The 25039-nt window shown below is 38.0% G+C and overlaps 2 protein-coding genes across 2 annotated transcripts; both read right to left on the reverse strand.

Annotated features, from left to right (window-relative positions):
- Positions 1 to 1071: 1071 nt before the first annotated feature.
- Positions 1072 to 10519, reverse strand: LOC113028351 (pregnancy-specific glycoprotein 22-like). The gene is made up of 7 exons (XM_026178554.1): positions 10453 to 10519; positions 10004 to 10366; positions 8509 to 8871; positions 7686 to 8036; positions 1770 to 2027; positions 1565 to 1690; positions 1072 to 1345 (listed from the first exon to the last, which is right to left on the reverse strand). Exons 1-7 carry the CDS (start codon positions 10505 to 10507, stop codon positions 1164 to 1166), a joined length of 1698 nt encoding a protein of 565 aa, XP_026034339.1. The 5' UTR covers positions 10508 to 10519; the 3' UTR covers positions 1072 to 1163.
- Positions 10520 to 12841: 2322 nt separating this feature from the next.
- On the reverse strand, positions 12842 to 15657 carry LOC113028359 (T-cell surface antigen CD2-like). Its single transcript, XM_026178568.1, has 5 exons — positions 15624 to 15657; positions 14928 to 15248; positions 14547 to 14804; positions 14200 to 14322; positions 12842 to 14010 (listed from the first exon to the last, which is right to left on the reverse strand). Exons 1-5 carry the CDS (start codon positions 15655 to 15657, stop codon positions 13766 to 13768), a joined length of 981 nt encoding a protein of 326 aa, XP_026034353.1. The 3' UTR covers positions 12842 to 13765.
- Between the last annotated feature and the right edge of the window lie 9382 nt (positions 15658 to 25039).

Raw genomic sequence — 25039 nt, forward strand, 5'->3', positions numbered from 1 at the left:
GTGTGTGTCTGTTAGTCCCTGTTTAATTTTCCTTCTTCTTCTTCTTCTTCTTCTTCTTCTTCTGTCGGTTTTAACGGCAGCTTGCATCCAAAGATGTTGCACTACTGCCATCTCCTGGCTTTTACTCTCACTTCACTTAAAAATCATTGGAGCCTCTTCTTAAAAAAAAACAAAAAAACCCCACAAAAAACAAAAAATGTTCCATTCCACCATTCATCTCAAACCTCAGCACTCTCCTTTGACTTACATACTTCCTGCAATTAATAAACACATGTTCAACCGTCTCCATAGCATTACACCAATCCCATAACCCAGTCGGATGTTTCCCAATCCTAAAAAGAATACCATTTAGAAAGCAAAGGCTCTTCACTTTCCTCTGACACTGTAGCCACGTTCGCCTTTTCCCTCATTCAGCCATTTCTTTGGCAATGCACTCGAACACAGCCCGGAAAAGAATTGTCTCCCTATGGTAATCAAGTCCAAAACCTCAGTTTCTGTCCATTGACTCCCTCCGTCTCCAGTTTCCGCCGCCATGCTTTCTCGTTTGCCTTTGCTGATAATTGGTGTCTGTCTTGTGTAAGTGACGTAAAAGATGGATTGAATGATCATGACCATGAACATGACCATCCAAACAGCAGTCGCTTTCTAAAACATCAGATATGTATCGGACTCAGTACCACATACGAAAGTGACATAGGTGGGATTTGAAAATATCGGATTTGTGCTGTCCACACTGTCATACCATGATCGTATACGGGTCGCATAGGGTCAAGAAAGTCGGATTTAATGCGCTTTCGCCTGCAGTGTGAACGTAGCCTAAGTCTTGTGTCCAACCTCTGGCACCCACACAGCCACCATGATAAAAAAATACTAACATATGTGCTTAATGTCTTTTTGGAATATATTTCAAGTAGACAGATGAAATGCAATTGCAAAATAAATAATACATGAAAGAAGGAGACAAAGATCTTTCTCTGATTTTCCACTTCGATTATATTTTGCTGGATTGCTGTTCTTGAATAATAAAAACACAAAAAACATATTGACATATACTAAAAATATACTAAGCTGTCAATAAAATGTGGAATGAAAAAACCCCCACTAATGCTTATTTACAAGCCTATGAGGACACATGAGAAATGTACAACAGGTGAAAAGTGACACTATGTGTTGGAGTGAGAACTCAATGCAATCATCAAAACAGAGTTATCTGGATATTCCATCCTTTGTGGGACAGCAGGGCCCTCCAATATTGTTTTTTTCTTCCAAGCGAAATAGAGCGAAATTCCACTTAATGATATAATTACCACAGCGGCTTTCAAACCAAACACGAACCAGGAAGCACCTGTGCAGAAAAACAAAATATTTATGACAAGTTAGAGCGGTGAAAGAAGAGTCATTGTAGAATTTTGCTTATATACCATACTTTATAAGACAAAGGGAAAAAAAACATGAATTAATCCCCTTCATCAGAGTTAATCTTCCCTCTTTAATAATACCTTGGGTCATTATTGATGGCAGTTTAATCAAAGCGGATTATTTGACACTATGTTATTCTCCTTACCCACTGCAGTTTGTGTGGCCGTGGAAGGGTCTCCTGTTGGTTCGGGACAAAGGGTATTACTGGACTTATGCACCCACCCTGACATCTGTGTCCCATTAAATAATGAGCAGCTGATGAAAACAAAGCCTATGAGCAGATAAAGAGATAACTTTAAAAAAAAAAATTACACTAAGAATCAGCTTTTATCAGTATTGTTCTCACTCACCACAGGTAGATATCCTCTCTTCTTTGAAGGCATTACTGACATTGTTCCTGACTGAGCAGACCAGATGTCCTGAGACGTGCTGTTTCAGAGTGATGATGTTTGTCTTATTATTTCCATAAAGGAGCTCAGCATCTGTCAGTGTGCGTCCATCCAGAGTCCAGCTGTACTGAGGACTGTCCCCTCCCTCAGAGGAGCAGGACACCCTCCTCTCTCCCTGGGACAGACACTCAGAAACCAGCAGGACAGAGGACACAGGAGCTGAGAGAAACACACAGATGAGTTTAGATTTTAAATCAGAATCTCTGTCTTTTTCTATAGTCTCTAAAAAGAAACAAGGAAAGAACAAAATACATGTATTTGATATTTTGTGATATATTATTTAGTTTGCCAACAGAACAGAAAAAATACCTTGAATAAACAACTGTAAAATACGCTCGTCTGATCTTCTTCCATCTGAATCAAAGGCTTGAAGAGTATAATTATCACTGTCACTCCTGTTTGATACTAGGGCTGCTCGATTATGGCAAAAATGATAATCACGATTATTTTCACTGAAATTGAGATCACGATTATTTGACGATATTTATTTAACCCTTTAAGACCTACTATAGAACCAAGTCCACCAGAGCTTATATTATTTTTTTTACATGCTGTAGTGCCATTTGTGGGAGCATTTCAAGTTGCTATACATCAATACAACTGTTATAGCCCATATTTTAATAATATGTATGCATTAAGTCCATAGTAATTACATAAATTGCAAAAAAGTGCAATAAACTACAAAAAAAATTGAAAATCGCTTTTGTTTTGTTTACATATATTTCTACTTGGAGAAATTTAAGAGGCTTATCCCTCAAAACTTTAAATACAATAAAGTTGCAAAAAATAGTTTACAACAACAGGAAATTTATTTTGAGTGTCTTCATAGTTTTATTTTGGAGATACAGTTTTTATATACTGCAGGAAAAACAAAAAACAATCCTATGATGCAAATTTGCAAAGAAAACAGCATGTGCATCATTTCACTGTGGGAAGATAAGATAAGATAAGATAACCTTTATTAGTCCCACACGTGGGAAATTTGTTTTGTCACAGCAGGAAGTGGACAGTGCAAAAGTTATGAGGCAAAAATTAGAATACAATAAGAATAAATACAGTACACAACTGTACAGAATAGAATAAAATAAAATACTATATACAGTAGAATAAAATAAAATAAATATACAATAAGATAAAAATAGAATACAAATACAAATACTATATACAACTGAGTAAAAATACAACGATGACAGAAAGGATTATTGCACTTAGTATTATTGCATATGTATGGATGTGTGTGCTTGATCAGTTAAAGTCTTTATTATGGAGTCTGACAGCAGTGGGGAGGAAAGACCTGCGAAATCTCTCCGTCCCACACCGTGGGTGCCGCAGTCTCCCACTGAAGGAGCTGCTCAGTGCTGTCACAGTCTGCTGCATGGGGTGGGAGATGTTGTCCATCAGGGATGACAGCTTAGCCGCCGTTCTCCTGTCACTCACCACCTCCACTGGGTCCAGAGGGCATCCTAGAACAGAGCTGGCCCTTCGGATCACCCTGTTCAGTCTCTTCCTGTCCCCAGCAGAGATGCTGCCGCCCCAGCAGACCACGCCATAAAAGATAGCAGAAGCCACAACAGAGTCATAGAATTTCTTCAGGAATGGGCCCTCCACTCCAAACGACCTGAGTCTCCGCAGCAGGTACAGCCTGCTCTCCCCTTTCCTGTAGAGGGCGTCTGAGTTATGAGTCCAGTCCAGTCTGTTGTTCAGATGAACACCAAGGTACCTGTAGCTGTCCACAGCCTCAATGTCCATACCTTGGATGTTCAGTGGTTGCAGTGGAGAATGCTTGTGCCTGCGGAAGTCTACCACCAGTTCCTTGGTTTTACTGGCGTTGATCTGGAGGTAGTTCAGCTGGCACCAGTCCACAAAGTCTTGGGAAGTGTTACGAACAGCTGATGAATCGGCAAAGCGTGTTTCTGGAATATTATGTTTTTGTTCCTGCAAGCGCTTTTTATGCAATTTTTGCAAAGCTATATGTGGAAGGAAACCGTGACCGAGGACAAGCTGATGGCATCAGATGTAAGTACAACTCCTCCGGTTTCATATGCAAAACAAATTATTGCGCTAGCTTACACGGTTCAGGTTCTACATGGATTTAAAAATAGTTACACAACACGGAGCGTGCTGCTCTGACCGGCTTTAAAGGGTTAACAATGACTTTAAAAAAATAATATAAAATAGTGTGCAACACCACTGAAGTTTTTTTTTTTTTAAACTCTCTTTTCAACCAGCGGCAGTCACTCTCCAAATAACTTCTGCTTAGCTTTCCGAGCTTCCCTCGGGTCCTCTTAATCAGCGGTCTCCAACCTTTTTTGCGCCATGGACGGTTTATGCCCGACAATATTTTCACGGACCGGCCTTTAAGGTGTCGCGGAATAAATGAGGGAGGGGCTAATAATCGGCTCAGTCATTTTTAATGATCGTTGAAATTCCAGATCGTAATCGTGATTAAAATTCGATTAATTGAGCAGCCCTATTTGATACTATACAGAGTTGGAAAGTATTTGTACTTTGTTATTGTACTAAAGTAGAATTCTCAGGTATCTGTGCTTTACTTGAATAGTTTTTAAAAAATTTTGTTCTACTCCTTACATTTTCAACACAGGCTTTTTATTATTGGTTTAACATATTTGAGAGGAGTTATTATTTCTCATCAGTACATGCGTTCAAACATCAAACCGATTTGTGCCTAAGCAGTAACGCATGGAATACAATCCTGTTTGTGTGTTAATCACCAGGGGATGTCGCATAAAAAGAGATCAAAGAGGAAAAACGGTGTGCCACAGTCAAGGGTTCAAGTGGCAGAGGAAGAAGAGATGTTAGATATAAAGTCAAGGACTGCTCAGTGGTATTTACCCAATTTCGCTGTGCAAGAAACTGCACAATGACAATAAAAAGCTCTAAGTCTAAAAAAGCTCTAACTGTATTTGATCAACTGGAAATTAGAAGTTTACATGCAAGTCCTCATGTTTTTAAATCAGATTTATTAGGTCTTTGTATTATAATGATGATTTAAGTTCAAGTTTATACAGCTTTAGTCTTGTGTTCTTGTTTAGTGAGGCTCCTCTTGTGTCTTTGTCACACTCCTGTGTCGCTTGTGTGAGCCTATGGTCTTATCTGTCTCCTTGTTTCTTCCCCCGCTCTTCTCCAGGTTTCTGTGTCACGTGTTTGTGTACTTCCTGTTTCATTTTGACAGTTGTTCGTCCCGAGATCAGTGCATTTGGTTTTGCTTCCCATGTGTTTCTTCTTCCCTAATCACCCTCATGTATATATTACATCCGTTTTCAGTGCGTTTGCTTATCCTTCCTTGTGTCTTTGTGTTTCCTTGGTTATTCCAAGCTGTTTTGATGTATTCCCTGTGTTTTAGGTTTTTTGTTTGTTTAGTTCTAGCTTCACAAGTTAAAGTTTTGAATGTTCTTCAAGGAGTTGGTGTTACTTTCTTACTTTGAGTACATTTCAAAACTAGTACTTTTTTAAGCCATTTTAAATGTAGCAGGTTCCCAGTGTTTTTCTACAAGTCAGAACAAGTTTTTACATTTCATCTGTGAACTACATTTTAATGGTTTAATAGAGGTTGTTCAGTTGTTTTCCCAAAGGAAGGTGACTGTGCAAATGCAAACTCTTTTAATATATTACTTATCTATGAATTTACTATTTATTAACCAATTTACTATAAAGCATTACCTACATTTTTTGGAATTACAAAGGTGCCCATCAAAAATGATGTCACTGAGTTTGTAACACAATATGAAACAGACACTTTTTTATAAGGCTGAAGCATCAGGTTACAAGTGCAAAAAATAATGCATCTGGCACTTTTTCAGCTACCATTGCACAGTTAACATTGTGGCTCAATACTTGATTAACCATTTCAGTTGTCAGGAAATCCAGATTGATACACTCCAAGTTGGTTTCTTCACTGAGCTTTGCTTTTTTATGGTTTCTGATTTATTATTGTGCTTATCTGTTATTCTTTCCAACCCTTTCTGTGAATAACCTTAATAAATGTTAATAAATGTGCCATGTAAATAAAGTTTATTGTTCTTATATACACGGTGTGCCATTTATATGGATACACTGTAATAACATGGGAATGGTTGGTGATATTAAAGTCCTATCTGTGGCACATTAGTATATGTGAGGGGGCAAACTCCTCAAGATGGGTGGTGACCATGGGGGCCATTTAGAAGTCGGCCATCTTGGATACAACTTTTGTTTTTTCAATAGGAATAGGGCCATGTGACACATCAAACTTATTGGTAATGTCACAAGAAAAACAATGGTGTGCTTGGTTTCAACGTAACTTTATTCTTTCATGTTTCTCTTTGTTCACAGCCATTGACATGTCAAAGAGGTTAACACGTGAGGAGCGGATCGAAATTGTGTTGATATCTGGTGAACGCAGTAACCGGGTCATTGCAGCAGATTTCAATGCAAGACACCCTACGAAACCACCCATCTCCCATGCTACAGTCAGCAAACTGCTTGCTAAGTTTCGTGAAACTTGTTCAGTGTTGGATTTGCCAAAATGTGGACGCAAGAAAATTGTCACTAATGAAGAAACATCAGTGGCTGTCCTAGCTTCATTCAGCAAGAGCCCACAGCGTAGCACTCGCTGCATGTCACTGGAGAGTGGCATTAGTCGAACATCCCTTCGGCGGATTTTAGCTACTCACAAATGGCACCCTTACAAACTCCAGCTACTGCAGCGCGTCAACGAGGATGACCCAGATCGGCGCACAGAATTTGCAGAATGGGCAAAACAAAAATTGGAACAGGACCCTCAGTTCACACAGAAAATTTTGTTCAGTGATGAGGCAAACTTTTATGTGAATGGTGAAGTTAACAAACAAAACCACCGCTATTGGTCTGACACTAACCCACATTGGACGGATCCCTCCAAGACTGTTGGAACAACAAAAGTGATGGTTTGTCCATAGTGGGTCCATTCTTCATCAATGGAAACCTCAAGGCCACTGGATATTTGAAATTGCTACATGATGATGTGTTTCCCTCTTTATGCACTGAAGCTGGCACGTTCCCTGAGTTTTTCCAGCAAGATGGTGCACCACCACATTATGGGTGCCAGGTCCGAGCATTCCTAGATGAACAGTTTCCTGGAAAGTGGATTGGTCATCGTGGGCCAGTTGAATGGGCCCCGAGGTCTCCTGATCTGACCCCCTTAGACTTTTATCTTTGGGGTCATCTGAAGGCAATTGTCTATGGTGTGAAGATACGAGATGTGCAGCACCTGAAACTACGGATACTGGATGCCTGTGCTGGCATTTCTCCTGCAGTGTTGCTATCAGTGTGTGAAGACTGAGAGAAGAGGGTTGCATTGACAATCCAACACAATGGGCAGCACATTGAACACATTTTAGGAGTGGTCAGAAACTTGTAAATAACTCATGAAAGAATAAAGTTACGTTGAAACCAAGCACACCATTGTTTTTCTTGTGACATTACCAATAAGTTTGATGTGTCACATGGCCCTCTTCCTATTGAAAAAACAAAAGTTGTATCCAAGATGGCCGACTTCTAAATGGCCCCCATGGTCACTACCCATCTTGAGGAGTTTGCCCCCTCACATATACTAATGTGCCACAACAGGACTTTAATATCACCAACCATTCCCATTTTATTACAGTGTATCCATATAAATGGCCCACCCTGTAGATTAAACCTCAGCACACCACCATAGCTGGTAGTGTCAGACACCAATCAAAAAGACACACTGAAAACGTATGATACTTATATAGTTCTGTTTAACTTTATAACAATTTCATAAATATACAATAAAGAGTAAGTTGCATAACTTGCCTTCAACTTTTCCATTGTCTTTAACATCCAGCGTGAAATGAATGTTTTTCTCTTGGACTCCATTTGAATTAAAGACCTCAATGCTGTATCGACCTGAATCATTCCTCTTCACGTTTGTGATCTTGAGTGTCCCGTTCTTGATTATAAACGTGAGTCTGTTGCTAAATTCCTTGTCTGTCGTTATTTTTTCTTTCTTCAGATTGAACACAGTTATGTTCCCCCTCGGAAGCACCTTCAAACACTTCATTTCACGGCCACTAGCATCAGTCATCACTTGGATATACACAGTTCCTTCAAGAATAGGAGAGCATGGACATGTGTTCGTCCTGAGGTCACATGTAGTCTCATCGCCTGGAATGAGAGTTGGAGAAGACGCATTCAAATGAACGTGAGCTTAAGTTATTCACACTTCAAATGGAAATGATTGGCTCCGTTCCTGGCAAATTTTCTACTATAATACTTCTTCTTCACTGCTTAAAGTACTAATTTAGTGCAGCTAACACTAATCAATGACCACGTTTAACAGTCCAATGTCCCTTTAAAGTTAAAGATTAAATTATGAGTATGGATACCATGAGTGGTGAAAATAACTGGAAATACCAATAGAAAGACAAATACTATATCACAAAATTTTTCATTCATTCTCTTCAAGAATTTGAAAACATTGAGCAGCATGAAACATTTGCATCTGTCTTTGTAGTTTTTTTCCTCAGATCTTCTATCATTTGTTGGACAAGTGATTTGTACGGTTTTGCAGTTTTAGTGCAACATGATGCTTATATTTCTGATTAACTTTATAATAACTTCAAAATATATAACTTGCCTTCAACGTTGCCATTGTCCTCAACATCCAGGGTGAAATGAATATTTTTCTCTTGAACTCCATTTGAATTAAAGACCTCAATGCTGTATCGACCTGAATCATTCCTCTTCAGGTTTGTGATCTTGAGTGTCCCGTTCTTGATTATAAACTGTAGTCTGTTGTTAAATTCCTTGTCTGTTGTTATTTTTTCTTTCTTTATATTGAACACAGTTATGTTTCCCTTGGGAAGCACCTTCAAACACTTCATTTCACGGCCACTAGCATCAGTCATCACTTGGATATACACAGTTCCTTCAAGAATAGGAGAGCATGGGCATGTGTTCGTCCTGAGGTCACAAGTAGTCTCATCAACTGAAACGTGAGCTGGAAAAAAGGCATTCAAAAGAACATGAGCTTAAATTATTCACACTTCAAATGGAAATGATTGGCTTCATTCCTGGCAAATTTTCTACTATAATACTTCTTCTTCACTGCCTAAAGTACTCATTTAGTGCAGCTAACACTAATCAGTGACCATGTTTAAAAATTCAGTGTCCCTTTACAGTTTAAAGTTAAAGATTACATTATGAAAATGGATACCAGCCCATGTGTGGTGAAAATAACTGGAAATACCAATAGATAGACAAATACTATATTGCAAAATTTTCCATTCATTCTCTTCAAGAATTTGGAAACATCAAGCAGCATGAAACATTTGCATCTGTCTTTGTAGTTTTTTCAGTAGATCTTCTATCATTTGTTGCACAAGTGATGGGTACTGTTTTGCAGTTTTACTGCAGCATGATGCTGTCAGGGTCCCTGTTTCTAACCGGTCGGTTCAGTGTGACTACACATGTTTTTGTTTAGATTTTTTGCTCCTGCTCTCTCTCTCCCTCCCTCACTGTCCCTCCTTCCTCCTACTGCCTGGGGAGAGCTCACCTGTGGGCTCCCTCCCTTGGCCCACGCACCTGTTCGTAATCTCACACCTGTGGCTCATCACTCGACAATGTTCCAGTAACTATATAAGATGTCAGCTCTGTGTTTCTCGTCACTGGACCGTTGCCAACTCTTGTCAGTGTTAACCCCGGCCTTGTTTATTCTCGTATCTCTAGCGATCTTCCCGTAGTAATCTTCTCGTATCTTTGTGAATAGATTTCCCTGGACCTGTCCACCTGTTACCTGCGTGACTGAGTGTGTGAGAATTGGAGCCAGCTTTGTGTTTCTTGTGGATTGGTGGAGAGTGAAGAGGAGCATGTGGCGTGGAGCGTGAATGGAGTGTGGACCTAGGAGCGTGGACCTAGGAGCGTGTGTTGGTGCAAGTGTCTTTCCCTGTTCGTGTGGATTCCCGGAATCTGTCTTTTCCCTCACTTTGTAAATAGCTCAACTGGTGTTTCTGTAAATAAACACTCTTTATTTTTCACGACCCAGAGCCTGCGCTTGAGTCCCTTCAGTCCCGTTGTGACAGATGCTTATATTTCTGATTAACTTTATAATAACTTCAAAATATATAACTTGCCTTCAACTTTTCCATTGTCTTTAACATCCAGGGTGAAATGAATATTTTTCTCTTGAACGCCATCTGAATTAAAGACCTCAATGCTGTATTGACCTGAATCATTCCTCCTCATGTTTGTGATCTTGAGTGTCCCGTTCTTGATTATAAACTGTAGTCTGTTGTTAAATTCCTTGTCTATCATTATTTTTTCTTTCTTCAGATTGAACATAGTTATGTTCACACTGGGAAGCACTTTCAAACACTTCATTTCACGGCCACTAGCATTAGTCATCACTTGGATATACACAGTTCCTTCAAGAATAGGAGAGCATGGACCTGTGTTCATCCTGAGGTCACAAGTAGTCTCATCAACTGCAACGAGAGCTGGAAAAAAAGCATGAAAAAACACAAGTTTAAATTATTAATCCTAAAAATGTATATGTTTGTCATCTTTATGAGGAAAACCTTACCGAGTGTTCCTCCTGCTAATAGAACAATGATAAGAAACTGCTCCATGCTCTTCATTTATTGACTGGAAAATTATGAACAAATCCAGATATAAATCTGCAACAAACCTAAACCCAAACTGACAGGAAAAAGTAAATCGGTGACAACACATGATGTTTTCACTAAAACAGAAAAGAAACTATCACTTCTACTTGCCAGCACACAGAATAATGATACAGGCTGCTGTAGCAAACCGAAAGAAATATGTACCACATGTGAACAAATCATTTTCCTCCACTATTTCAATAACTAAGTTTAAACAACACTGAATTGGTCTTCACATAATGTATACTTTTGAAAACGACACACAAAAGCTAAAATCACAAGTTCATTCATAAGTATTACAAAAGTTCTTGTGAGGAGAGCTATACTGCTTAGTAAGCTTCATGGGTGTGCTGAAGAGACATTTTTATTCAGAAAGGATGGGACAATAATATTTCACTCAATACCTAGCCTGTATTAATTCATTAGCGCTTCATCAGTGTTACATAAACAATATATAAAGAATAAAATGTAGACAACCAGGTAAAAAGCAGCTTGTTAAAAGGATGCAAATCTTTGCCCCAACATGAATCTGTGAAGCAATGCTGTCCAGATAATATTAAAACACAGATATCCATCAAAGCACACTGTAAAAATATTATTTTGATAAAAGGAAATTAAAATGTATATTTTAAGCTTTACATCACTTGAAATGTGCTAATAGAATAGAATAGGCATGTAATAACACAAAACATTGAGTTAAATGTCAGACAGTCTGTATGAATGTAGTGTAATTAAATACTCCAGACTCTGTACAGTTACACACAGTAAACATAAAACGTGATGGTGAACGTCAACAAAAGAAGGATGCATATAACTTACTTACATTTGAATGGATGACCAAGCTAAGGCAGTAATACACATGCAACCACTTAACTGGAACTGAGAAAAACTCATTCGTGAGAAAAAAAACAACCTACATGGGTACTTCCCGTATTACAGAGCAAGGATGGGATCTTCTATTCTGAAAGCGGTAATAAAAGTTACAATTATACAACTATGGCTATGCACATGTCAGGCAACATACTTGTGTACAGCTGGGCATCTCATCAGTTTTTACCCTGGGACAATCTGGCAAAAATACCAGTTTTTTACAAATAATCAGGCCAAAATATATTAAGCATAGAAATTAGGGTTTACGTTTTGGAGGAGATGTAAACAGAACATACAAACGCACAAACGCACACACACACACACACACACACACACACATATATATATATATATATATATGCATTAATGAATGATGAAGTTTGTAATGTGACATTATAATCACAGATGAATCAAAACTGCATATTCCCTTCTGCGATTTCAACTTGTTATCCTTGTCAAGTAAACATATTTTGATTTTGTGAAATAATCCTTACCAGTTGATAATAAACACACTAGTTTCCACATACTCACAGCTATAGCTTATAAAATGGAACCAGCCAATATTTTTGAACTTATAATGTTCATTTTGGTAACACATTATAAGCAGTATTTTATTCAAGCAGATCCAAAATAATAATAATGAAAACATCACTAGAGCCGGTCAGATTTTCTCTTTGGGAGACCAAACATTTACCTGCAGCTAGGAGATCAATCTTTTACAAACTTGACTCCTTGAGTGAAAACACATCTTCATAAGTTCCCACAACAATTTATTTACATGAATTTATTTATAGTGGATTAAAGCTTAAGATCAACACTTGCAACGTCCTGGTCTCACAGTACACAGGAGTATGCTGTGACCAGGGTGTGTGTGGCAGAGAAGATAAGCTAACAGTAAGGAGCTGGTGCCCTACATCAGTTGAGTTGAGTGGACAACATCAGAAGCATTGTTCATAGTTTGTAATAAAGAGTTACTCTGAGCTGGAAACGCTGCATCCTTTGCAGGTATGTTCAGGGACCAGATCAAGAAGTACATCACACATCACAGATAACATTTTTGTTAGCACTTTATTCTTAAAACAAATTCACAGTTTACTTTTTTACATTCTAAATCTACTTTTCTTGCCCCACTGATATAATTACTTATAATCTTGTGCATGCTGGACACTCAACTGTAAATCTTGATATTGTCAACTCTGCCACCTCCAGCTTTGTCTCTTGTTTCTGTCTCCAAATCAGCACTCCATCCATCATAAGGAGGTCTTACTACCATCTTGGAAACTGTCCCTTTCATTCTAGCTCCAATATCCTTCTTTCAGAAATCACCCTGACACTCATCTTCACCCTCTCCACCCTGCCTGAACTTTCACCTACAGCTCTGTTGTGCATTGTCCATTGTTTTGAATGGCTGATTCAAAGATTTAAATGAGTCAAAGATCCTTTGTTGTTTCCTTTATTACGCAGTCACATAACGGAATTGCATGTGGTCAGCTTAATACCAACTAGTATACAAAGCACAGAAAGATACATAATATATAAATATACAGAACAGGAAAATACGGTAGCATTGTAGTTACATGTTCCAAAGTGCAGTTGTCCTGTGTGTGTGTGTGTGTGTGTGTGTGTGTGTGTGTGTGTGTGTGTGTGTGTGTGTGTGTGCGTGCACAGGGGGTGATAGAGTTCATTGTTCTAGGGGAAAAAGTGTGCTTCAGTCTAATGCTTCTTGCTTAGTCCTAAACCACCTTCAAGAAGGCAGACGGACAAACAGTCATTTACTCAAGTGCGTGGGATTTGCACCAAAGCAGCTGGTTTTCTTCTGGACACAGCAAGCATACACAGAGTCCCGATCTGGGAGAAGATTTCCCACAGTGCCCTGTGCTGTTCTCACTACCCTGGCCATGTCATTTCTGTCCTGTGCCGTGCAGCTGCCATGCCATACTGTCATACTACAATAGATGATGCTTTCTGTTGCATATCTATAGAAGTTTGCCAGCAGTCTAAAGAGCCTTTGCTGGGCCTTATTTACATTGATGCTTTATCACTGTTTCAAGTTTTTGCTGCACAGAAATTCATAGAAATGTTCACCACACTTTTTACTTTAATCATTTTCATTTAAAGGATGACTACAATCATGACCTTAATTCTATCAGAGCTTTAACACAATGCAAATGCAGACAACGCACATATTGCTTGTAATTAAACATGGAAGGAACCTAAAACTGGATGCATTGATGCTCTGTTTTAATCAGCTGAGCTTTGTGTATTTGCCTGATAATTAAAAGTGTCTTTAGGTGTCTTGATGTCACCTCCTCATGTGGACCTTCAGTGGTGCAGTCTGTATAAAGACACTGACCATTTAAATCACCTCATTTTACGGACTGTTGCATATAAATAATTATCTCCTGTTGGTTGAGTGTGTCGAGGTTGCTTTGGAAACTTGACCTGGGCATACTCCACTTCCACCTTTTTCTCTGCCTCTGCCTCACCCTCACCCTCGCCCTCACCCTCATCTTCATCTTCACTCTCAATCTCGACATCGAACTCCAGCTCAATCTCGGCCTGCAAATTCACTGCTGCTCTGAGCTCCACTTGGTCATCCTCTTCGTCTGCAGAGTAGTAAGATCAAATTAAAACATTAGTTTGACTTCTGATTTTCACTGTCATTTCTGATTCTGACTAAAAATCACAAACACAATGCCTTTATTATCCATTTCTGAATTTACATGACAGCGGCATCAACATAGTCTTAGCAAAAATATGATACTTCTGAGTGAAGTAAAAATGAGGTTTTGTACCTTTTTCTTTTGTAGGTTTGTAGTTTTGTTTTTTCCTCTGATCAAAGATGATTGCTATACCAATAACTAATAAAATTAGCAGTGCTAAGAGAACACCACCGATCACTTGCAAAATACCTGCTTCTGAAATAAAGTGACATAAAAAACAAACAAGTAAACAAATGCATGTTTTTACTAATTTACTAATATACCATTACAGCTGACCACTTGATTTACTGATGTGATATCACTGTTTTACTGATTGCTCATTTTAATTGAATGTACCTCAAACAGTCTGAGGGTTTATGAAAGTACAAATAATCAACAAAAACTAATTATCAACCTTTTTTCATCACGTTCTCACTCACCACAGGTAGATATCCTCTCCTCTTTGGAGACATTACTGACGTTGTTCCTGACTGAGCAGACCAGATGTCCTGCGACGTGCTGTTTCAGGGTAATAATGTTAGTCTCATTATTTACAGAAAGGAGCTCAGCATCTGTCAGTGTGCGTCCATTCAGAGTCCAGCTGTACTGAAGACTGTCCCCTCCCTCAGAGGAGCAGGACGCCCTCCTCTCTCCCTGGGACAGACACTCCAAGACCAGCAGGACAGAGGACACAGGAGCTGAGAGAAACACATACAGATGAGTTAAGTCTTTAAGTTGGCCTTTAATGAAAAACAGCAAAAGCAGAAAATTCTAAAGCTTACTAAAGCAATATTACATTTCTATTAATTAAAAGGAATTACCTTGAATAAACAACTGTAAAGTCCACTCGCCTGATGCTCTTCCATCTGAATCAAAGGTTTGAAGGGTATAATTACCACTGTCATTCCTGCTCATGTTAGGAATCCTATATGTTCCATTACTGGGAGAAAAGACAAATCTTTGTCCTTCAGCATTAGGAAGAACTTTATTATTTCTGACATTTAGTATTTTTAATGAATTTTTTATCAATTGGTATTTTGATGTCTTTGAGGTATTGTCCATCAGTTGGATGTCCACATTTCCACCTAAAGATCCATAACACTGAGCTCCATGCTGTTTAATGTCACAGCAAGTTTCCAAACCTGCAAATAAAAAAAGTAAACAAAAGCAAAACTGTAAACTTTTGGAGTATTCAGTCCCTACCAGAAGGATTGCAGCAGCTTTTGCAAATGTTTACCTAAAACAATCGTCGATGTTTTGTGCCTACTGTCTGTCTCACTTCACACTATGTGAAGAAATATTTAGTGCTCATGCCGATGAGCACTACACAGGTTTATGACTTAAACACAGCAAGGGTTCTATTTTACTTGTGCTGATCTTTTTCAAAATGAAAATTTGGAAATTCTAACTGGAAAATCGAAACTCATAAATGAAAATGAAAAAAAAAAAGACTGAATTTAATTTAGCTGCTGTAGCTTCAGAGTTCTGCTGATATGCATGTTGAGTTACTGTCACACCATGATGATAATGAGGATGTGACACCAAGCCCATGCTTTTCTACAAGCATTTAAAATACCTGGTGTAAAATAAGGCTATTTTAATCCGTTATTAAGTGATTTTTCCAAAATGGAAACTGAGAAAAGCAAAGCTCTTGTAATCTTTTGTATTTTGACCTTTTGCAGATTATTTAATGATCTAATTTCTCAAAGCTGTTTTTTACTGCATATTCATTTTGAAAGGATCTCAGAAAGAGGCATCAATATTTAAAGAAAAGCAAGCAAGTAAGTGGAAAGGTGCAACACACATCACATTAGCTGACACAGCACTTGGGCACTGAGCATGCAGTGATGGGAAGGTTACTTTTAAAATGTATTCCAGTAGCCCAAACCAGGATCTTTTCCTAAAATGAATCAAGTGGTTTTAGTGCTTGAAGCAAACAAAGAGCTGGTGAATACAGAGCTAAATGAACCGCCCTACTCAAAGTTTACTAAAACCGTCATTGTCTTTTACAGCTATGTGCAGCTTAATAGTAACAGTTTGGTTCAGTTAAAAAAATATTAGCCTGTATGTGAAGATGATTAGACTTTTATTCAAACACAAACTAAGTCTATGTGTTTGCAACATAGAAGTTTCAAATGTGAAACGAGCCACTTGGTTTTGAGGCTGCAGAATTAGGTTAAAAATACAACAATCATAATGCCTGTGTGGTTTTCTGAGGTACCGTTACGCAGTTTACATTGGGGTCGAATACTTTATTAACTGACCCCAATTCGGGTGTCAGGAAATCCACGTTGATACACTCCAAGTACATCTTTTTCAGTGAGATTTGCTTTTTTTAAGGTTTCCAATTTATTATTGTTCTCATCTGTTATTCTTTCCAACCCTATTTTGTGAACCCAGTTATTGAGAACTTCAGCTTTGTTTCTTCTTTGCTTTTTAATGGTTTCTGATTTACTTGTGTTCTTATCATCTGCTACAGTGCTTCTTTTTCCAACCTTAATGTTTAAATTTAATGCAACTAATAATAATCAATGACCAAGTGGAAAGTTTCAGTGTGCCTTTTAAGTTTACGTGGTAGTTACTGGGAAATAAAAGATGATTAATTTATGAATATGAGTAGTGGTCCACATGTTGCAAAAATAACTGGAAACATCAATAGATAGACAAATAATATATCAGGAAATGTTCTGTTCTATTCTGTTCACTGTACATTTGCTCTGTGCATATGCTTATTTTTTGTCATTTCATCTTCTATCATTTTGTTGCCCAAGTGATGGATACTGATTAACAGTTCTACTGCCACATAATGTTTACATGTCTGATTATCTTTATAATAACATCAAAACTATGCAATAAAGAATAAGTTATATAACTTGCCTTCAACTTTGCCATTTTCTTTAACATCCAGGGTGAAAACAATGTTTTTCTCTTGGACTCCATTTGAATTAAAGACCTCAATGCTGTATTGACCTGAATCATTCCTCTTCACGTTTGTGATCTTGAGTGTCCCGTTCATGAACTGTAGTCTGTTGTTAAATTCCTTGTCTATCATTATTTTTTCTTTCTTGAGATTAAACACAGTTATGTTCACCCTGGGAAGCACCTTCAAACACTTCACATCACGGCCACTAGCATTAGCCATCACATCACATTGGATATACACAGTTCCTTTAAGAAGAGGAGAGCATGGACATCTGTTTGCATTGAGATCACATGTAGTTTCATCAACTGGAAAGAAAGCTGAAAAAGATGCATTCAAAAGAACATGAGCTTATAAGAATCACACTACAAATGTGAATGTTTGGTGTTTTTTATGAAGACAATCTTACCATGAGTTCCTCCTGCTAATAACACAACAATAAGAAACTGTTCCATCCTCTTCATATATCAACACTGTGGATTTAATCTTAAAAGAATAAAGATAATAGAAAAATATTAACAAATGCTGAACCTCCTGTCAACCTCAGGCAAACTGACAACAAACAGTAGATGATACAGACAGGGTGTTTTCACAAGAGCAGGAAATAAAGTGACTCACTTCTACTTGCCCACACAAATAGAAGTGACATAGAGAGAAGTGAGGCAGGCTTTTGCTTGTGTGCTGTAATGAACTGATCTCAAGAAATATCCTCAAATGTTAATGAATCTTTTTCCCTCAACTGGTGTAATTTGGGGGAATTACCTATGCAATCTATGGACAATCTATAGACAATCTAGGCAATACTCTTTACTGGGGTAAAACTTTCAAGTGTCAATAAAGCCTTCACATATGGTCTTAATATATAAATTTTAAGAAAAAAAACAGGAAGTAATTCAAAATAGACCAGAGGTTTCTGTGGGGAGAGCTTTGTTGTTTCATGGTCTTTACAGTGTGTGCAGGAGAGACGTCTTTTTATGTTTGCAGGTTTGCGTAAGTTTGCTTTTTGAAAGAAAGAGAAATAAACAATAAAGAAAGAGTGTAAACTGTAAATACTAAATGGATGCAAATCACTACCACAACATGAAACTGTGAAACAATGTCCTCTAGACAAAAACAAAAAACATATTTTTTTTTACCCATCAAAGCAGACAGACTCAAAAGTAATAGAACTCGCTTACAGTATATGAATAAAGAAAACAAATGAAAACAATGCAAATTTAAATCTCTCTCCGTAAACGGCTCGTAATGTGTTTAGAATGAATGTGTAATAACACAGGTTTTCAGTGGTAAATAGCAGAATGTCACTGAATGTATTTAAATTAAACACTGCAGACTCTGCACACTGGAGGCTTTGCAATTTTTCACTTACTTTTGATTACTCTCAGTAAGCACGAGGAGTGATGGCGAACATGCATAGAAGAAGAATCATGATCAAGAAACATAGGATGTAAATGATATACTTATGTTGCAATGGATGCACACATCAGCAAAGCCTAAGTAAGCAACATATTCAATTCAATTCAATTCAATTTTATTTATATAGCGCCAAATCACAACAAAAGTCGCCTCAAGGCGCTTCACAGATACAGAGAAAAACCCAACAATTACATGACCCCCCTATGAGCAAGTACTTTGGCGACAGTGGGAAGGAAAAACTCCCTTTTAACAGGAAGAAACCTCCGGCAGAACCAGGCTCAGGGCTGGGGTTGGGGTGAGAGAAGGAAGACAGGATAAAAGACATGCTGTGGAAGAGAGACAGAGGTTAATAACAGATGTGATTCAATGCAGAGAGGTCATATATAAGCACTCTACTGGAAATGTGAAAAATCATCTAAGGAAATCATGGTTCACATACCCTAACTCCATCAATGCACTGAATACATCTATGAGAAAAGCAAACCCTGCATAAGTACTCTCTGCATTATAAAACAAAGCTGGAACCTTCAACTCTGAGGGGGTTGCAATGAAACTGTCCGAATGTTATGGCAGGACTATTGTTTTACATACTTCCTCTTACTCTGCCTTAAAAATGGAAGTAAGAACTATGTTTATGCACACGTGTCGACAAAACGTCCTGTTTTCTCAAATAAGAAGTTGAAAATATATTGAGCATAGAAGATATAGAATTGAGATATGAGATATACAATTTATTCATTTCATACTCTTCAGTTTGAAAAAATGTAAACAGAGTAGTTAAGAGGACAATCCCAATAAAGGAAATTAAGTTTGGTATATGTCATTACAATTGATGTCATGCTGACAAAACCACAGAGAAAAGACTGGAGGAACAGAAAGGAATCACAAAAGGGAACTACTGAACCCAAAATAATCCAAAACTCAGCACGAAACTAAAGAAACAAAAAACAAAGAAACCCAAAAAGTATCGGTGAATATGAATGAACAGAAGACCATAACCAACACAGAGTTAGAACAAATCCCTCGTCAAAACCACAAGAAATCATAAACTCGCAAAAACTCAAAGCATGGCGTTCTGAACTCAAATGTTTAGTTTCTTGACTGTATCCCAAATCCCATTTCATTTCTGCAGGAAGCCAGTGCGTGCATAGTTATACAAAGGTTTGATATTGTACAAGATCTCCAGCCTGGGCGATTCTTTTCCTTCACTGATGGCTTCCAACACATTATCCCCATCAAGCCTCTCAGTGAGGGACTCATCACAACCTGATAATCCCATTAGTGTGGGGTACCAGTCAGTAATGTGTACTGCTTTGCTCACCCTCCTTTTTGAGCGTAACGTGATCAGGCAGTTGGGCTGGAAAGGTCAGATCATGGATGGATTGTCAGATGAGTGTTGGAGTCCACTGTGCATTTTGTCATGTCTGTTTGGATTAAAGGGAGTGTATGGGGGAACTCTGCAGCACTGCAGACTGACACACGGGAGCTTTGTTAGAGGGGAATAAAGTGATTAAATGGCGTCCGAAAGGTCGATTTAATTAATTTTAAAAAGCCAGTGGGTGGTTAACAGTCTTACTTGAGTTGGGACTGAATGGAGCAGTGGAGGTAGTCTAAGGTCACCTAGATTAGCAAGGTTTCTGTGGAAGTACAAAGGAAGTAACTAAGAGAACTGAAAAGAGAACTGGTTAGCCCAAAACAGGCATTTGCAGGCAAGGTAACAGAAATGACTTAATGTTCCCTATTATGGCAACTATTGAGAGAAATATGTCTCAAACCTGAATGAATACTAATCACTACCCAGAATGTATTAAGTTCAAGTACTTTAAGCAGATCTGCCCCTGGTATTTATTCAGGTTTGGATGTATGCATTTGTAAAATATTTTTACATGTGGCCAAATTGCTTCAGATTTGTATGTGGATTGAAGCACGCACATGTGAGTCCTCAAAAGTTACACATGAATCATTGTACACATTTGTAAAGCCTAGTTTACGCTTGTGGGTCATATCGTACACATTTACAATGCTAATGAGACATATTTCTCTTAATAGACAATGATCCATGATCTATGATGAGAACTGCTGCAAGCTTCAATCTGAAATACTCCACAGTTGATTACAATATGCAAGGCAGGTGTGGAAAGCGCTGCTTGTGTGAGACAACACAGGAAGTCTGCACTTGTTACCAGACATGTTTAATTTCCTCGCTGATGTCAGCTTTAACTGACACCTTATAGTTTCTATTTGTTGTTGCGCCATCATCATTACTGGAACAACAGTTTATACCCCCGCACAAGGCCAAGGCATCCTCTCCCTTTCTGTTGTGTAAGCGTGTAGCAATTTCACCTAAAAACACTCAACTTTCTTACCTGTTAACCCTTCACACCATGGGATGCTTGTATCCTTCTAATGAGGAGTGTATTAACTCTATTATCAGTATAAATTGCAATTAATTTAAAAATGAAACATAATTAAACTTATTTCTAACAATTCCTTCCTTTCACAATGTCAGTTGTGAATCCCAATCATGCTTATCGTTTAACTCCTCCCTCCAGGATTCCCAGCCAGGTGTGATACTGAGCCTGAGGCCTTTCTCTCCTTAACTTGTACTGTGTCTCCCTTTCAGACAGGAGAGTTACCCTAAGAAGTTCAAAAATGTTGTTTAAGCATACTCAATAATTAAATCACTCACTGCCACCTTGTCCCTAAATGATGTCTCTACTGTTCTGTGGATCCTACCCACTCATCTTCATCTGAATCGCCACCCTTTTTATTATTACTGAGTCTTTTTCTTTCTTAAGCCTGTACTGCCTCTCCCTTTCAGACAGGAGAAATCTGTCTGATATAACAGCATCAATAACATTGTGATATTTAAAACATCCTAAAGGTATTTACAGTGCACTTTTGAAAGAAGGTTTAATCTGGTGGTTCAAAGCAAAATCATTTGTGAAATGACCACAAAATTCTTTTTAAGAGTTTCAAAGTGTCAGAAATCAGTAGATATAACAAAGGAACTTACAGCTAGTTGTTATATTTACAAGGGAAATGAGGATGATGCTCAAGTTTCTCAGGTGTTAGGAACTGGCATCACTGTATGAAGCAGTCTAGCTGCTATACAGAAGTGCAGGAGTCCAAAAGAATTTGTCAGTCAAGTAGCTGTGAAATTTGTATACTGAACCACTGCTGATAGTGGAGCCTGTCGCACAACATATTTGGGCATCCACTGTCAGCAATATGATCTTATGTCCAAAACTGTCTTTGTGATTTTGGAATGGACTGAATCGCTGCAGTCCTTTTTATACAGAGGGACTTACCATCTAATGTGATTACATGTCCCAAATAGGTTAATTACTCCGAAGCCCACTGTAATTTGGAGAGGCGCACTTTGTGACTGTTCTCAGTGAGGTGTTTTACAGCACTTTAGCAGGCCTGCTTATAAGGAAAACAGATTAATAAATGATGACATATGCAAAAATGTCTACCCCTCTGGAAGGATGAAACCTGACAGGTTTTCTTTAGGCGCCCTGGTTTAGGACATTTCATGTACATCCTGTTGAAGGACAGGACACCTGCCAATAAAAGTTGGATTTTTTTCCACCTGCTTAGGGATCATCAGATCACAGGTCAGGTACAGGCTAAGCAGGCTCATGATTGAGAAACTGATCAGAGCTGTAATGCCATGGTTCCTGTGACGCTTTAAACCATTTAAACTTGCTTGTATTCAGCATACTGTCTCTAAATCAGTGTGCAGTGAGACTCAGAGTGGTAAAAACCCTCATAAGATGTTGCAAATGGCCCCTTATGCACTTATTTGGCAGGTTAAGGAACCTAAAAAACTAAAAAAAAAGCTACACCTCCATCCTCGCTGAGGCTCCAAACTGCCTGCGTCATTTGTGCTGTTGTAGTGTAGATCAGATTTGTTTTAGCTTTAAACCTTGAATCTTTTGAATAATTCAAGGCCATTAAGGTCAAACATGGCTAGATGACAAAAAGCAAACAACAAAATGTCACAGTTTTGAGTGTTCAGTTCTTACCAGAATGACTGTGGTAACAGATGCAAATGTTGACCTAAAACAGAAATAGTGGTTTTGTGGCTCCCATCTGTCTCAGTTTAGACCATACAAACAAGTATTTATTGCCATACAGACACACACAGGTCTTAAAAACTTTCTCTCTCCTTCTCGCCACCCATTTTGGTAATAAAGACTTATAATCATCTAAAACACTCTTAGTTCAATCTAAGAAATGCAGTGAAGCTTGATTGAAATGTGTTACCATCACTTCCACACTCATCGCAATGTGAAGCCATGTCCTTATTTAAACATTGTTTTTGAGATGTTTTATTTTTTGGAGTTGTGGATTCCCTGGATCCCTCCCTGGAGCACTGTTTCACATGCTACTTTGTTAATGTTAAATATATATTACTCCAGTGTAAATAAAATGCACTGAAGTGTGATCTCCTGAGTCCCTCTTCCCATTAGCCTTGACAGATTCAGATCATGTGAGCAAAGTACATATACAAAATAAAAGTAAATACTGTGATGGCCCACCAGAGGGCTCCACTCACACCCAGGTCGGGAGGAGGGGTTTCGCTGTGTTCAGTTCATGTTTTGTGGTGAATAAAGTCAGAGGAAAAAACTAGAGCACCCGTGTCGTCTGTGCCTTCATCCCACAATACAGCCACACTGTGCTGCCATTTCACACTTGTCTAAATGTCATGCTTTGTCTCTGTAATGTTCCTGTTGTGAAGCTCCCCTCAGTTGCTCTCCTCTGGTTAAATCATCCGATACTATTTATATGATTTAGAGAAACATGATGCTTTGCATGTAGGTTTTGTGAAGCTTTGCCCTGCAAGCACTGTTTTCATAATAATAAGTACACGTTTTTTTTTAATAAGAAAGAAAGTAAGAAAGAAAGAATAAAAGAAAGAAAAATAAGAGTTTCTCTGACTCACTCACTGAACTTATTTGTAAGCAAATGCAATACCTCTGTAAACCAGTAGAGGGAAACCTGACACCAAAAAGTCTTACTGGGCAAACAGTTCAAATGACACATTAAATGACAATTTTCTGAACGGTTTCTAAATACAAAAATAACAGGAAACAACTATATTAAAGCTCCTGTTTTTAATACATCTCTTCTCACTGGTCAGTGTGTGCTGATGCAGTCAGCAGTGTCAGAGTGCTTCCTCACTAGTGACAGTTTAAGGAGAAAGAGTGATTATTCATAAACAGTTAAAATTACACCAAAAAAACATCCTCTTCCTTTGTACGTCAAAGTAAAAATTATAATGAATTGTTAATGCAGGGAGTAATCAAGTAATGCAGCATTATTTTTAAGGAAAATAGCGAGTAAAGTGTAATATATTATTTTTTTGACTTATGACTCTAACAGTCTACATCAAAATCTATACAGGGGCTGTTTCTAATACCACCGGGGTAATTAAAGGACTCCTAATAGCATCAACTACAGTCCAAACACAGGTTCCTTCAGACAAACTCTCCTTTACACAGATGCAAACAGGCGCACCCTACACTGACCACGTTTCCTGTTCGTGACCAGTTTCACATCACAACATGCAAATTTAGATCTGGTAGGATGTGACTACTTTCACAGTATTTCAGTACTAACTGAAAGCATTTGTCATTATTGCCATTTCTTGTTATTACTGATCATCTTCAGATAAGAATGTGTGAACTCAGACCAGGCAGGATGTGACTAGAATAGAAATGCAGAGAAAGAAGCAATAAATGTTTAATTATTTTAAAACCTTTTTTTTTTTTATCAATTATGTTGATGAACAATTGAAGTGAAAAAGACTCCAAAGAGATGAGAAACAACTAATTAATGGCATCATTCAACCATAGCAAAGTCATCAGTATTTATAAATATATGTCTGTGCAAAAGCAAACTGTATTAATATATAGTAAATTAAAATTCAGCAAATATAAAACAGAAGCTTTATTTTTAATGTCATAAAGAGATTTTAACACCAAGAATAATGGCACTGTCACTACATTTATGCTTAAATGTGTCTTTGGTTGTTTATCTAACATATGAACTGAACAAAGAAAAATCTGCAACATGATTACAGACACGGGACTGGGCTCCATAAATGTTGTTCTGCCTTTGAACATTTCTTTGATATTTGTACTGATGCTGATTTAAAAAACACTAGCACCTCTGAACAACAACAAAACTGTGTTAAACTTGCCCCAGGGGTATTGTAAGTCCAAATAAACTACAACAGTGTTGAACCTGTGCTGCCCCAGTGATCCCAGCCTGATGACCAAGTATCATAAATGCTGTTGGTATTATTATCTCTATAACAGGTAGTTTGACAGTGCTCAAATTTAATATACTCTAATGTTTTACTGTGTGATATTACTTGAGATGCTATGATTTGGCGCTACATAGTGACATCTGATCTGAACTGTATTTAAATTATGAAGCAAAAAGTGTTATGCAGCAATGAAACTAAATAACATGAAACAAAATGTACTTTGTTACGTCAAGTTCAAATTAAAAGAGAATTACAATCATAAACTTTGTTCTAGCAGAGGTTCATAGCAGGAACATAAGACTGGATGCATTAAAGCA

Source organism: Astatotilapia calliptera, chromosome 2, assembly GCF_900246225.1.
Source record: "Astatotilapia calliptera chromosome 2, fAstCal1.2, whole genome shotgun sequence".
NCBI classification, from domain to species: Eukaryota; Metazoa; Chordata; class Actinopteri; order Cichliformes; family Cichlidae; genus Astatotilapia; species Astatotilapia calliptera.